This window comes from Boleophthalmus pectinirostris, unplaced genomic scaffold (assembly GCF_026225935.1).
Source record: "Boleophthalmus pectinirostris isolate CB_2022bp ecotype Guang Dong unplaced genomic scaffold, ASM2622593v1 HiC_scaffold_5, whole genome shotgun sequence".
Classification (NCBI taxonomy): Eukaryota; Metazoa; Chordata; class Actinopteri; order Gobiiformes; family Gobiidae; genus Boleophthalmus; species Boleophthalmus pectinirostris.
Genome location: NW_026571404.1, coordinates 35,186,165 through 35,202,609, shown reverse-complemented (window position 1 = coordinate 35,202,609; position 16,445 = coordinate 35,186,165). Strand labels below are relative to the sequence as shown.

Here is a 16,445-nt window from a genome sequence, read left to right as displayed (position 1 = left end):
CTCATGGGACAAAAGCGTAAAGGAGAAGTGAGTGAGCAAGTGAGTATTTATGTGTAAAAAGTCAGATTAAACTCATGATTCACAATTTTAATCTGTCTTTATATAAATACACACAACTCCCAAGCAGGTGTAGTCTTGTGAGTGCAGTTTGGGTCAGAAACACAGACATATGTAATAGTTTTGAGAGCTTTTTCCACAGCCATTTTTAGTGGACTATTCAAGCCAACAGCCCTCTCCCATCAGCCGTAAATGACATTCCAACAGTGGTCATTTTTGGTGCTCATGCAAACGTAACCAGTGGAGATTTAGTGTTATGACAGCTCCCTCTTGTGGAACCTAAAGCGTATTGCATCTTAGTGCAATAAAGTGCCATGGTGTAAGACTTGGGGCCCACTTAATTCAGACCCAGTGACAGTGAGGCTGTGCGGACAGGCTCAGACTGGGGGCATGGTGAGGGGGTGGTTGGTGGAGTGATCAGGCAGAGGAGGGGGTGATGATGGTGGAGGAAGTGGAGGTGGTGGAGGTGGTGAGATCTTCAAGGGGAGGAGGACAGGTCAGAAGAACTGCCTCCTACCTGCTCCTTTGCAGCTCCTCCTCATCGCCCACTGCAACACAAAATGCAAGGGAGACTCACGACTTGTTCTTTTGACTGCAGTTGTATATTTTAACAGTAAATGGTGGTCATTAATTAGGAACTTGTAATGAATCTTATGGTTTAAAGGGATCATTCAAATATTTTATGGTCATAGTCACAGGTGTCAATAAACCATATTTTAAAGTTTTGTTTTAAAAAAAAAATACATTTTCTGATGAAGGATCCACCACCTGCATGTCGTCGTAAAGATGTTATTGCTTAATGTTCCATAGTAGAGAGTACATACATAGATCACAGTGGAGACTAGAAGTTACAGGTCAGATCTGTGGAGAGGTGACCCTGCTCACAGTATGAAAGTATACTGTATATAAGGTATTTTTTGCTATTGAAAACATCATTATTTGAATAAAGGTAATTAGGTATGTTTAATGCCATACTATGGAGCATTCCAGACAAAGAAATTTCTAGTTATATTTGTGGAGACAAGCACGTAGGGGATCATCCATCAGAAAGGTTGTGCTTATATTCAGAATTATGAAATCATAAATACTAGTGCAAAAGAAATTCATTTAGTACTTGAACTGTGATTTGAGAAAGAGATTTCTCATTGCAATAACACATTCCTACTCCAAAACACTTTCCAACATTGACTGCGGTTACATGCACTCTATATCTAATTATTATCTATTTTTTGTGTAATAAGTTTATTAAAATTTCATATACACTGGAAAATCGTCAAGTTTTTTTTTTTGTGTGTCAGATCATGGTACCTCTGATCACTTACATCAGAGTTTCCGTTTTGCATATAATTTAAACAATCTGAAACGGCCAAAGATCAGACATAATAATCAAATTTTGCCGTGCATGTGAATATAGCCACTGTTGTCTCTAGAAATGACTGAAAAACAGTTAACTAAGGAAGTCTGCAATAAATTCTTTAAATTAAAACCAATTATTACACAAGCATTCTGAGATATACTCTAAATCAAAATCTTTGTATAAAATTAAATTGATAATAATGTTTGTCTCTGTTTATCTCAAGAACTGAGTGAAAAGCAATAGTGAGCAGTGGTCCTTACCTGAGTCAGTCCCTGTGAGGTGCACCAGGGCCTGGAAGCTTCTGGACTGGGGCATGGAGGTGCGCCGGCCCCACTCTCTCTGCTCGGGGTCCCTGTCTGCATTCAGCACCGCCTGGTACACCGCGGAGCTGCTGTCTACTACGCTCTCTACAAGGGGTGCTATACTGTAGGCACACACAAGAGGGCGCCACAACACACCAAACCAAGTCACAACAGGCACCACAGCGTCCACAGCGCGCAATGGGCTTCGAACGTCATTTGAACTCAGGTAAACATTTGTAATCAAAGAGTAATGAATGAAAACAACAATATGTTGGACTTGGCGTGATATGAGGTACTGTAACAGAGTCCAGGTAAAAAGGTGACTGTAAATAATGAAATACAATGAATTTAAAGGAACTGTATGTAAAATTTTAAATTCCTTAAACTTGACCTATAGGTGCCCCTAGATACAAGGTAAACCTGTTTAAATCAAATATAGCTTTTACTGATAACAACTGTGATGCTGATTTATTCTTAATTACAAAAAACTTTGGACATGACGGCTAAGTTGTTTGTCATAATTTGGTGATTTGGTTCTCAAGATCATTATCCAATCAGAAAGCAGTTGGGTTGCTGTTGTTCTAATGCTGAAATCCAGTTGGTTAAACCCTAAAAAGACTCTTTCTGCTATGAATTGTCGTCTACAGCCAGTTATGACTCAGCTCAGCTTAGTAAGTGAATTCTGGAGGTTCTGAGATTTCACACTGGCAACACAAATTCAGTTGTGATTGTAAAATAAAAACAAAACAAAACAAAAACTGTAAGAGCACAGGTTACATACAGTTCCTTTAAGTACAAATGACATTTAAAAAGAGAAAAAGACACCCAGAACATTCAGCTGTCCAATGTATAAAGACTATTTATGTTTGACCAAAAATACTGTGTCATTAAGTGTCATTTAGAGACGAGGGATGAGACAGACCTGTACACATGAGGTAAATGTCACTCTTGTGTTTGTCCTGTATTACATAGATCTGAGCAATATTTGTTCATAGAAAGCAATGTCCATATGCATCTGTTCTAATTTTGCAGCGGAAATGGAAAATTGATTGTTAGTAAATAGGGCTTCTACAAACAAAGCTGTCAACTATTTCTGATTATTTGCAATAAAGACGAACAAACAACTGAAAATACAAGCTGCACCATCTCATGTTTGGAATTAGACTTCACAACCAAAAACTATTTAAGAACCATGTGTGTGTATAAGGCACCAACAAATATACAAAAGGTTAACTGTCCGCTTTAAAGTAAAGCCATTATAACATTTAGCCACAGCTTCAAACAAATGCCCAGTCACAACGTCTCAACATCTGTCTACTATCAGAAACAGGAAACAAAAAACAGAAATTTCACAGTTTCAGACATCACATGACCACTCTGTCAGGTATGAAAACGAAACTTTAGCCTGAAAAAAGAATCCATGAAGACCAAATTAACCTCATTGGAAGACAAGATCAGCTTTTACAAATAGTCAAGATTTATACCACAATAGGGCTGCAACATATTTAACCAACATCATTATTTTAAGAGTCAACTAGTCAGAAGTCAAATACTTAATTCATTATTTATTTATAATATATTTCTCTAAATATTTACAAATGAATTGCGCTAATGATGAAAAAAAGCCTTTATGCTTGTTTTTTTTGCAATGCAGCTTTGTGTGCTAACATAATTTGGCATAGATTTTTGAATCAGTATTGCCCATACGGTTCAATATTGTCCAAACTATTAACAATCACTGCAGTAGGGGGTAGATATTACAAGTCTGTACTTCTTTCTGCTCCTTTTCATTCACACTGATGTATGAAACATCATTATTTTATATTAATCTTAAATGAATGAAAAAATAAATAAAAAATGAAAGTTTGACCAAGAAATTGACATCCGACAGATAATCTACAATAAAGAGGCGTATCAAAAGCTCTCAAAACTATAACTTTCTATACAACTGCACTCACAAGACTACCCCTGAAGGGAGAGTTCATGCAAAAACAATTATTTATACAGAAACTAGTACTAGAAAAAAGTGTATTTATAAGCAAAATGTCACATTAAACACAGAATTCACTTAAGCCTTGTCAGACAACCTGCACAGTCCTTACACTGAACAAAAAAATAATCGGTTGTCGATTGTTCTTTGAAAACTCTGCATTCTCTGTTTTCATACTTTAACATGAGTCATTTTGCTGTCCTTACCTGCACTACAGAACTCTGCACGAGCTTTGACTGTCACTGTTTGATCTCAAGCTTGTCAGATGACAAAAATTTGGCGGTAAATGTAAATATCTCATAATTATTTAAATATAAATGCTTCATATAAATATACATTTTTAATTGAAAAATCAACAAAATACAAGATGCAGGTGTGTTATTATTTGCCAAAAAGTTAAAAGAGGCCATGACAGCTTTTGAGGATTGCCTCCTAGGGTCAATTCAAGTGGTGGGGGGCAGAGGGGCTGGGGGGTGGTCAAAGGGGCATGGTGAGCTGGCGTCGGCCCACGGGTCTTAGTTTGATGACCCCTGATTTAGGCAAGGTAGACAAAATAAGTATAACTTCAACCTAAATCAGTCTGTAGGATAACCAAAGTGCGTAAAAAATAACAAAAATGCAAAACAATGTTGTTACTTATAAATCCTTGGAATAAGAAAATAAACTAACCAGACACAAATATGGTGATGAATTGTTGCGGCGCTATACCAGATATGACTGGAGCTGATTCTAAAAACACCAACAATAGCACAAGTGAAATATTTTTCCACAGGGAACAAAAGGAGGAGGAGGAAGAGGACAAAAGTGCGACAGTGACCGGGTGGGTGTGAGGGTGGGGCAGTGTGCAGCCTTACCCCATGTCCTGCCCCTTGGCCTGGGTCTGGCCTGCGATGGCGTCCATGATGGAGTCCTGGGAGTACATGCTGATGGGGGTGTTGTACTGGGCGTGGATGATAGTGGCCTTGCCCCCCGGCCCGGTCACCTCGATGGGCTTGTGGGCGGGGTCCTTCAGGCCTCCGGGGCAGAAGGGGGCACTGTGGTGTGACGGGAGGAGTGAGGAAGAGGGGGAGGGCACACGGTGAGGGCGGGGTAAGTGTAAACTGATCCAGAGGACAGACAAAGCATTCTCATGTCACACATGCTCACAGGTATCTAGGTTTGTCACCATAATTAGAACGAAATGTTACAACAAAAATAGTGTGATTAGATTAAGATCGAGTTTGAGACTGTTTATGATGGCTGTGGTTACATGCACATTCTAATTCAAATCATTATCACACAGTTAAACTGCAAAATCATCTAATCATTGAAAGTAGTGATTCACCAATTCGATACTGGTGCCAATCCAGACTTTTCCAAAATTTGCTGGTTTGGATATCTGCTTTCAGGTTTTACATATAAAATGATGTAATGAGAATATTTACTGGTCGTAGTTGGCCAAGAAAGTGATGCTGTCTGAATCTTTATTTACACAAAGCTGTTCTGTAGATAGTTGAGTACCAAAATCGTGATTGTTATTTTGTTATATATTTATATAGTGATTATTGTAACAGACCTAAATACATCAGGACAACGGGTCATGCAAACACAATGCACCAAACACAAAGCCAACGTATATATTCTTTCTATAAAACAATTCAGATCAAATCTTCCTCCAGTAAAACTAAAAATCTGAAACAAACTAAGCAACATAACCACCATGTTAAGCATGCAATTGTAATGAACAGTATTTGATGGCAGAAATGCTGGCAGACTTAGTCTGGCGATGATTTATTGACTTAAAACTGCACAGGATTTCTGATGCAACAATCTTGGAAAAACTCAAACTGTGTTATTTCTAAGGCTCAGAGGAAGTAAAAGTTTTCTGTAAGCAGTCAAACTCTTGTTCTTCATATAAGCCCACAAAATCTGAATTATCTGCCCTTATTTTATATTTGGACAGAGTTCAGTATCACAGTGTAGAAAACCATTGTTAGCCCAGAGAAAACCAGCACAAAAGGTGTTAACATAAGAGATAATGATATTGGTATCGGATATCGGCGCCAATACTGAAAAATTAGCTGGATCGGATATTGGCTTCCTATATCAGTTCAGCCGATATCTTGGTTGAGCAAAATAATTGAAGTATTTAATGCTCATAGTCTCATAATATTTGAACTTTTATTGGATTGGTTAGAATTTGGATCAGTTTTATTTTTATTTTAGTTTTAAAGAAATAAATGTTTTTGGCAGATACTTAAAGCTATAGTATCAAAATCGGTACTGAAACTGAAAAAGCTGTATCGGTTCATCTCTAGTTAGCATAGTCATCCTAAATATCGAATCCTGAAGTCCATTTACACGTAACCTTACAAACTGTACAGAATGTTTACACTAAGCCAGCAGACATTACAAACTGTATACGATCACGTTCTGTGTTACGTTCCTTATATAAAACATTGCATCAATCAGAGCTGCAGAGAAATACCACAGGGCTTAGCAAACATGTCAGACAGGGACCTTTTCTGTCACTACACAAATGTCATCAGGGACAGTGAACAGATCATATCAGTGGAACAGATTTAGGTAATGCACATTAAGCTCTGATGAATGCAGATGAGTCAAATTGTTCCCTTTTCTATTGACCTGATTTAGGTTACTGCCAGTGGACAAGAAATTAAATGCTCTGTATCATACAAAATGGACTCTTGAGAGGTTTAAGCCATGCTATAATGTTATCTTCTCAAAAACACACCTGGAGTGGTGTTGTTTCATTCACACATGTTTGAGTAATCTTTTATTTTTAGTCCATCTGCATCCCCAAAGCTGAAAATAGCTTTCAAATTAACAGCTAACTTTTACCTTTAGTTCCATGGAGAGCCCACTCAGATCTTTCTAACTAAACAAATAGACAAAATAAAGTTCAATAAAGTAAACTATGGCTCTCATTCAACAAAATAAGAAAACATCAAGAAACCAAAACACATTTTTTAAAGAAGACATACTGTGCTTGTGTCTGCTATACAGTTATAATCTATGACAATCGTGGATAATTCATGGATCTATTCAAATAACTGGATAGGGTGTTGCTGCTTGTAGCTGCCTCCAGTTGACGTAGTAACACTCACTGGAACTTCAGCGGAAAAAATCCCCTGGGTCAAGAAAGGATTTTTCTCACAGAACACAATGTAATCACTAACTGCTCGTGTTCGGCTGACAGGGCATCTACAACTTTCAAAAATGTTGGATTTTGTGGTGATTTTTACCTATTTTCATACCACAAACTTTTTCTAAGCTCAAAATCCTTCAGTTGTCTTAAAAATGCTTTATAATCATTAGCTTCGGCTCTGTTCTCCTCTGCTCTAGCTCCTCTCGCTCTGATTGGTCAAAGCGATCATATGATACATTATGTTATAATTTGGACATTTTAAATTGCAAACCGTGACCTAAAACAACTTAATAAAAGAAACAAAAGTGTTGATTTCTGGGTTGAAAATTTACAGAGTCTAGTGGGAGCTGATGTCGCTGTAAACATCATCACAATAAAGAGTCACTTTGCTAAACCATGCCAAAACCTACATATATCACCGATTAAGAAAATACAACTGGAGAATAAAGTAAATACAGAGCAGTGGGCGTGTAGTGGTGAAAACTGGGATAAATTGGAATACAGAAGAATAAAGATGACTCAAACATGCACGAATCACTCCAAATATAATTTTGACAGGGTAAATGAGAAGGAAACAACTATAACATGGTTAAAAGCTCTAAAAAGTAGATTTTGCACAATATGTCCTTTAATATAAGTACACCACATGAAAAGATCAAACACAACTTTAAAGGTGCACTGTGTAACATTTTTAGTGGAGGGGCCACAATCTGATGTCTCCATGGAAATGCTACTGCTTTGTCTAGAATGTTCCACAGTCCAGCTTAAACCTTAAAACTATCATGAGAGAGACAAGCAGGTTACAGCACTACGCTACATTACGCTACAATTCAGATCTCTCTCCTATTCACAGAAGGAATGATAGAAACACCTGTAATGAATAAACACTAGATGGATATGTTTAATGTCATACCATGGAACATTCTAATTAAAGCAGTAACATCTCTGGATACAAGCAGGTAGCAGACCCTCCAACAGAAAAGTTGCGCAATGCACCTTTAAATCAAAACCATGCCAAACCGATCACCAAACTCCAAATCACACATGCTCAGTCTAATCCCACGATCACATCCAGCCTGATACTGACTTCTGAGGAGGAGGAGGAGGGGCGAACATCTTCCAAGAAACAGCACCAGGAGAGAGAGAATCGACAAAGAAATATGTGTCAGTTAGTTTGAGGTCAGGGTGATAATGACGAAGAAATAGGTTATTATAGGACAATGCTGGAAAAGAGGAAAGGTCAAAGGTTACAGCTCACAGACAAAAACAAATGTTTTCCAATAATTTCCTCTACAGATTGTCAAAGTGACCACTGGGTGTAAATGGGGACACTCTTTTGCCATTAGAAAAAAAGTGGTTTTAAAATTTGTCGAGAGAAAAAAATTACCAATGTAGTTTAATGTGCTTATGACAGGCTGGACTACACATTTCACTTTTTTAATTTTTTTTATTCGCAGACTGGCATTTTTTTAGGTTTCAAATTTTACTTCTTGGTTTGAAATCAAGACACCACACTAGGGAATTTTATCTAGAAACCATGTCCTACACTGGGCCAAAACTCAACTAATGAGACAGAAATGATGATAATAAAAATATAAGAAAACACCTTTATTTTGTTTAAAGTATTTTGTTGTGTAAATTAAGCCTTAAACTCAGGGATCAGGGATGATGATGACATTCAGAGGCAGTACTGCAAACTGTACGCAGAAGCAAGTATGTTGGCATGGAAATTTCATATGTGTACAAGCAATGTGAAAATAGCTCTATACACCAGTCTATACTGCCCATTTGAGGTGCACTTACAGCAAAATTCAATTTTAGAAGTTGCAGGTTGCCTATAACAATGCACTTCGTATCCTGATGAAAGTCCCTCGATGAACCAGTTTGCTGTTTGTGCAGAATAATGTCCCTACATTCAATGAAATCAAAAACATTGTATACAAATTTATGAAGCGCCTGCAAGACTCACAGAATGAAATTATAAATGCTTTAATAATGCATTAGCAGAGCAGTGTCAGGTTTACTTCCACACTCTGGAGTAACAGGAGGAACTCCTTATATGAACTATAAACCATTATTAGTGTTTTGTTTGTCTTTTGTCTGTTTTTTAAATGTTCTTTATCAGACAAACTCAGGCCTGGGGGCCAAATTTGGCCCGCGATATAATTATATTTGGCCTGTGAGATCATATCAAATATGTATAAGAGCTGCCCCACTGGCTACAGATAGACTATGGACATATATTTTTAGATATATACAGATATAGACATTATTTATTTAAAATGTCATTATTATTTTATATTCTGCTTGTTCTGGATTCAGTGTTTAAGTAAAACTATTATTAAACATTTATTTTAATAACAAAAGGTTTAACATTACATATCTTGAAAGAAGAGAAAACATGCAGATATTGTTGAAATTTTTCAATGAATATTTAGTTTGGCCCACGACTTAGTCCCAGTTTTTAATTTTGGCCCTCTGTAAATTTGAGTTTGACACCCCTGTTCTATCCCATTGGAGTCTGAAAAATAAAGCTTGATTGATTGATTGATTTTGGATAGAGTTCTCCCAATGTGATGTCTTCAATATGGAATTCTCTAAAATAACTCTCTACTTCCTGTAATTTTCAAAATATTTTTCACAAATTTGACAATTGTAAAATCCTGTCATAAGCATTTATTAAATTCTTATATTATTATAGCAATTCTGTAGAAATTATGGCAGACTCTATAGCCATCTGCATTTATAAATATTTGACAATAACTGTATTTAAAAAAAAACTAGACAAATAAATTACAGCTATACCACCTTAAGAACTCCTGTGGTATTTTGTGCTAATACTTGGCACTTTTTTTATTTGATTCTTGGTTTCTCAAGTGTTATCCGTGTGTGTTATAATATTCTTTCACCTTTAACCTTTAGCGCTATCCAAAAGAGCTAACAGGTGCGGGGCTTCCTCAATGACACAGTAACCTAATCAGAGTGTAAACCGAGGCTACCCCAGAGGCATGCTGGGTAACGTAGTCTCCAAAGCTCCCTTCTGTGGAAAAGAATATGTCAACCCAGGAAAAAGTCATCTCCTTGTGTGCTTTTTTACAACTTTTGGGCTGGACTTTGAATGTTCTGGTTGCCTCCTCTGCTCCAGTACACATTACACAGCACATACCCAGCCTGTCTAGCAGCCATCTCCCTGAGCGTGGATTCAGAGTAGAGGCCGATGGGGGTGTTATACTGTCTCTTCAGGGACGGGCTCCTTTTGCCGGGGGACTCGGCGTCTGTGGGGCCGGAGCCACGCCCATTCAGCTGCGGAGACTCAGGCTTCAGGGAGGACAGGTCATGTGTTATAACCCCTATTCAAGACTTAAAGCGGAACTAAACTCTACATGTGCGTATTGCTGGGTTTCAGATGACAACATTCTATAGGCCAAAATTAATTAATACAGATGGGGGGCAGCTAAAACGTCTTGGGTTTAGTCAGTAATTGAAAATATCAGGTTCAACATTTGTGAATTTACCATTAGGATTTCATCACAAAGTACAATGTAATCAAGAGGAAAAACTGTCTCTTGACTAACTCACTGACTAAACCCAACATCATTTTGCATTTTAACAATATTAATTTATCCTGCCCCCACCTGTATTTCATTATTTTGGTCTATACAATATGTGATGTCATCTGAAACCCAACAAAATGGGGTTTTACTTGTATTATCTACTGTTCTTAGTCATTTTAGCCTTGAATCCAATGGCCATCTGCAGTTTCAGGTACTATGTGACATCACGCTGGACTGCCCTAATGACAGCGTTGTGTGTCTGTGGCTTTGGACTTTAAATCTTCGTTGGTATACGACAGTGACAAACACAAAATGTTGCAATGGCCAACTGGCAGACTAGCTACTAGAATCTGCACTGGTCAACATTTCTAGTGGATGGTCTGCCACCTGCTTGTCTCCATGGAAATGTTAATGCATGATCTGGAATATTCCACAGTATAAATGAAAACTATCTCTTACGAGGGAGACAAGCCGGTTAAAGCTATAAAACATTACAATTTAGATCTGCGGAGAGTCGACCTTATTCACAGAAGGAATTATTGTATTTTTGAGCAATAGAAAGCAATAATATGTCCACAGAAACAACAACGTATAAAACCTCCACAAGAAAAGTTTCGTAAGGTAACAGTATCTGCGTTTGTTTAATTTCTCAAATATGCATGGATGAAATATAGTTTGGTTTTTGAACATTACAGCTTGGTTACACATTTAGCAGTGTGTGGTTTTTACATTGTGCGGTGTCAATTCCTGAAAGCAGACATCAGTGCCCCTCTTGCTCGCTAACTTGAAATGAGATCCTTTATCAAGTATCACCCACTTCAGACAAGGCTTTAGGTACTTTCCCTTTATAATCCCGGGTCTCAACAAATACTCCTGTTTAATATAGTCACCCGTTATTTTGTAGTTTTTCACTGTAAAAACCACAAATGACGAATGTTGATGGTGTTAATCCAGTTTGTAAAAAGATCAGAGAAGTTGTCACACTTTGGATAAGCCTTGGGATACAAATAGCCTTATAACGTTACCCCAGTCCACATAAATCTGCCCTGAGCTGCCCTGCTGGACTCCGAGCAGGATGTGTCTATTAGGGGACTATCAAATATAAACTGGGTTGCTTTTGCCAGGAGGTAATAAAACTCCACTGGCAATGGTGAATACAGTAAGTAATAATTAAATAAATACAAACCTGGAGACAGGGCAGCGAAAAAGATCAGGATAATATAATAGCTTAGAGCAGCAACTTTATATTTTATGATTATTTTAAAAGTTGTCTAGAGATTTAGATTAAATACATTACACAATACATTTTTAACCAAATAAAGGCTTTGAAATATGTATGTGAAAATGAAATTGTCTTGAAATTGTTTATTCTTTTTTGACATTTTGATATGTACATAAGATAAACTTTTAGTTGTCCCACTATGGGTAGATTACAATGTTGTAGTCATGCTGTATAAAGAAGTGGACTAAGGAAGTGTGAGGTCATCCACGGTGTTCAGTTCCAGTCAAATGAAGCTAATCGAGGCTTGCAGTTATTATTATTATAAATTTCTTATTAAAGTATTTTTGTATGTGAATGTATTGGGTTGAAGGGAGATACCTGTTGGTGAGGAATCAGGGAAATAGAGTCCATCCTCGGTGCAGCCAACTGAACAGGACGCTTGGACCTGGAGAGAGAGAGAGGGAGAGAAACAAAAAACAATTTTGGATCAGTTGCTATACAGATGGAATTACCTAAGAAAGTCAGTATGGGAAACAAAGTAGGGGTGTGCATTGCCTTGAGTCTGATGACACAATACATATCATGATATGCATGCCATGATTCTATATATCCTGATATATCCCGATGCGATAAAACAAAGGACGATGTATTGCAATTTATCAATAATTACTTCTGTTACATCCAGAACATAAGTCCTGTGCTCAGGTCTCTGCACTGGCTTCCTGTGGCTCAGAGAATAGACTTTAAAGCAGCTCTGCTTGTGTACAAGTCTCTCCATGACTGAGCACCAAAGTACATCTCTGACATGTTAGTGCCATATGAACCATCTCACACTCTGAGGACCTCAGGGACCGGCCTCCTGCTGGTGCCCAGACTCAGGACTAAACACGGGGAGTCAGCGTTTCAGGTTCACTCAGCTAAAACCTGGAACAGTCTTCCTGAACATGTGAGACAGGCCTCTTTTTTGACGCTGTTTAAATCCAGGCTCAAAACGGTTCTGTTTCACTGTGCATATGACTAAAAGGATTTCATTCCGCACTCTTCTCTCTAATTTATGTATGTCTCTCTCTCTCTCTCTTTTTTAATTTTAATCTTTAATTTTGTGATGATTATTTATGTTTTGATTTGTTTTTATTGTGATTTGAATGTATTCCTTATTCTGTAAAGCACTTTGAATTACGAATTTGTGTACGAATTGTGCTATACAAATAATCTTGCCTTGCCTTGCCTTCTGTTAATGCAGTCAACCACACCTTCATGAGAAGACAATTGTTTGAAATATAATATATACAAATGTTTAAATCATCAGAACAGTGAATGTAAATAATGATTTTTTGTGAAAAATATAAAAAAAATATATAAAAATGTATTTGGATACATTTTAAATTGATTTGAGAATTGTCCAATGAAGTATATATATCACTGAACTGATTTTTTCTTCCACACCTAGAACAAAGTGTTTCCATCTGAGCCTTCTAATGAACTTCAATTGATACTTTGCAGCTGATGTCATCAACATTCCCTGGGGGTGTGAAGCTAACTGAAAGCACTCCTCTGTCTGAAGCTCTGTGGCTTAAGTTAGACTTTAATCCGAGCTTTATGTTAACACTATCTGAACAGAAAGTGCTGACTTGATTGGAGCTACAACAGGTGAGCTGATTTGTGTTATTAAACAAGTCTCTCACACATAACATTACAGTCACAAGCCAACAGTGTTTCAGTTAGTCACTCTCATCTATTACTAAACAGGACCACGAATGCTCATATTGATCATAGGCTCCTGAAAATATTTAAATCCATTTTGTATTGTTTCTTGTGTTTTCAAACTTTTTTGACAGTGTTTTCAGTGTGTGCAGTGTCACCATGGAAACTTCTAAACATTCCATCATTAGTGATACATGTAGAACACCCCAATGTGATGTAACTGCAAAGTATAGGGTGACCAGGCGTCTCTCTTTACCCGTGTCAGTCCCAGTGTTGAGCCCTGTGTGCCCTGTCCCAGCAGATTTATCCAAAAAACATTGATTTGTCCCAGTTTTATACAAGAAATGTCCCAGGTGTCCCGATTTTGGACCAACCTGATACCCGCCAAACAGTGAGGAGAGGCATAAATTGTCATTTGTTTAACTAAAATACAGAAAACAAAGCTTGACAATTACCATAAGGCAAAAAATGCACCAAAAGAAGTCACCCAGAACTGACCCACAAGTGAGCTGAGAATGGACAATGTTACACAGTCTTTCCACAATTTTATTTATACCAATCACCCCAACCCAGGATGATTGGTGATCCAGTTTTGAATTTTGAAAATCTGGTCACACTAGCAAAGTACTAATTGATAAATGATGGCTCCTCTCTCTGTAACTGCTGCTCTGACACTCATCAATCCAGGCCAATCAGGTGCTTTTTTTTCCAAAGGTCACTCCTGTTAGTGTTTGCAACAGGTTTGATTGACAGCTATTGTGCCTCATTGCTAAGCGATTTCCAAGTATGGTCCATGGCTGCAGATTAGCCGGTATAACTGCTGGCCTCGATTGGCTTCATTTGGCAGATGCTGAACTGTGGGTGATGTCACGCTCCCTCAGTCCAGTTCTATATACAGTCTATGGCTGCTATCCAATCTTCTACTTTCTCTATCTTAGCTGTCAGATGGGGTAACTGGGATCTCTGTACAAACAAGACTATACAGAATACTTCTTATACATAGACCATCATCTTAAAACTAGAAATGAACCAAAAAATCTGATGGATTGGATATCGGCTTCCGAATATCAGTTCAGTCGACATCTTGGGTGGAAATATAAACTGATGTAATAAGATTTTGGCACCAGAAAGTCTCATAATGTTTAGATTTTTTTATGCAGAGTTGGTGTGCAGTTACTTGAGGGATAACAGATAACAGCTCCATAACATATTTGGATCAGTTTTGTGTTATTAAGGAAATTAATTGCACTGGTATTGGCAGATATTTAAAGCCATAGTATCGAAAACATTATCAGAACTCGAAAACTGCTACCTACTTAAAACCCCCTTAGGATGAGCTTGCATATCTACAGCAAATCATAAATAAATACACAAAATGAAAAAAATTAGCACTCAAGAGCAGAATAAAAAAAAAGTTATAACAAATGATTTATTATGCAGAAAATGCTTGTCTGTTTGTGATCACTTTACAGGTTCGAATGTTTTAAATAACCATCAGAAATGCATGTGGTAATAAATACAAATATTAAAAAGTTTTGAGTGTCTAGGTCAGAATAAAGAGAAAATTGTGCTGTGATCATTCAAGGACACCAATCAGACGTGAGTCAATAGTCACGTCTCCTGTTCTACTAAGACCACAAAAAAAAGAGTCTCTGTTGTAAAGGTTCAGAAATAAGCAGTGGTTCAGGTTCAGAAATAAGCAGTGATCCCAATCATCTTCATTATAGACAACAACAGAGGAGCCTGAGAGCAAAGACAGAACACAGATAAGAACTGAAAACAGCTCAGAGTATTTTACAGCCTCATTGAAGATACAATGGAAATTAGGACTGTATCGAAAGTCAGATATATATCGAAACTAAAACTAGTATAACAAAGACTAGTATATGCCCATAGACCAGAACCTAACTGCACGACTGAGGATTTACACAGATATATAAAAGATATAATGCTGAATATTCCAGTCTACTGTGCTTTTTATTATCATTGCCGTATTGGAATCAAACTCAATATTTGGAATAAGTATCAAATCCTTAATGCATAAGTGAGGAATATCTTCAGAAGTACAGGAAGTGCTCCACTGTGTTTTTAAATTCCACACGCTTCCACCAGAATCATTTGGATGATTTTTGCCCTGGAATTGCCATTCTCTACTGAACCAAAGGTAAAAGGAGCTGTTAACTTAAAAACTACTACTTCATGATATCACAAGAAGGAACAGAGGATTTGGAGATTTGGAGATGTAGACAGACTAATAATAAAGGGTCAAACATGTGTGAATGAAACAAAACCCAACTTCATGCATATTTTTGAGGAGGTACCAACATCATAACATGGCTTTAAGATCACAAGAGTCAATTTTGTGTAATATAGGACCTTTAAATGAAATGTAACTGTAAAATGTCATTGTTTATGGTGTTCACACAGCTCTGAAGTTCATTTTGGGAAAATATAACTGGCTGGTTCTATTAATACTCTGACTCTTTGTGGCATCTGTATTACTCTGGCCCTTTGTGCTCACAAGCCCATCAGCCACCACCTCCTCACCCCACACAGACTGAGAGGCAGCTGTCGGCTCTCACACAGGCCCAGAGAAGCAGGAGGAGACTGGGACAGAGAGGATGAGGAGGGGGAGAAGGAGGAGGACACGAGAGAGAGTAAGACACAGCACAGAGCTCAAAGCGAGAAACCGCAATGTCAGAAAAACACTGCCCGCCGTCCTGTCACTACATGTTTACATCTGAGGTTAAGCGCTAAAAACAACTGCTTTTTTGAAGCCAAGTATTATTATTATTATATTATTAACACCACTGCAGTCAAATGAGGCTCATTGAGAAGTTAAGGGGGTGAGTATCATAGCAACCAAAGAGCCAGTCAGGAAAGAGGCTGTTGAAGGTAATGTATAATTTCAAGACCAAAATGATTTTTTCAATACAAAGTGAATTGGAGCCAGAGTCAATGGAGCAAGAAGTGCGCCCATGCTAACTTCCTATTTGGAACGTGGCGGCTAGCGGGTCAGCCATGTCCATTTATATATACAGTCTATGGGATAAGCTTAATTAAACCAATCTCTGGATCAATGGATGAAGTGAGTTACTATATGAGTTTGAG

The 16,445-nt window shown here is 37.7% G+C and overlaps 1 protein-coding gene across 1 annotated transcript in view; it reads right to left on the bottom strand.

The window, feature by feature from the left end:
• Nucleotides 1–394: 394 nt before the first annotated feature.
• The window catches only part of LOC110153157 (LIM domain-binding protein 3-like), a 28,461-nt gene continuing 12,410 nt past the window's right edge, over nucleotides 395–16,445 (bottom strand). Inside the window, exons 3-8 of the mRNA XM_055162455.1 lie at nucleotides 12,009–12,075; nucleotides 11,444–11,472; nucleotides 4,561–4,740; nucleotides 1,675–1,838; nucleotides 575–605; nucleotides 395–533 (exon numbers count right to left, since the gene is read on the bottom strand). Of these exons, the coding sequence (XP_055018430.1) occupies nucleotides 395–533; nucleotides 575–605; nucleotides 1,675–1,838; nucleotides 4,561–4,740; nucleotides 11,444–11,472; nucleotides 12,009–12,075 (610 nt within the window). The remainder of the gene's footprint in view (nucleotides 534–574; nucleotides 606–1,674; nucleotides 1,839–4,560; nucleotides 4,741–11,443; nucleotides 11,473–12,008; nucleotides 12,076–16,445) is intronic.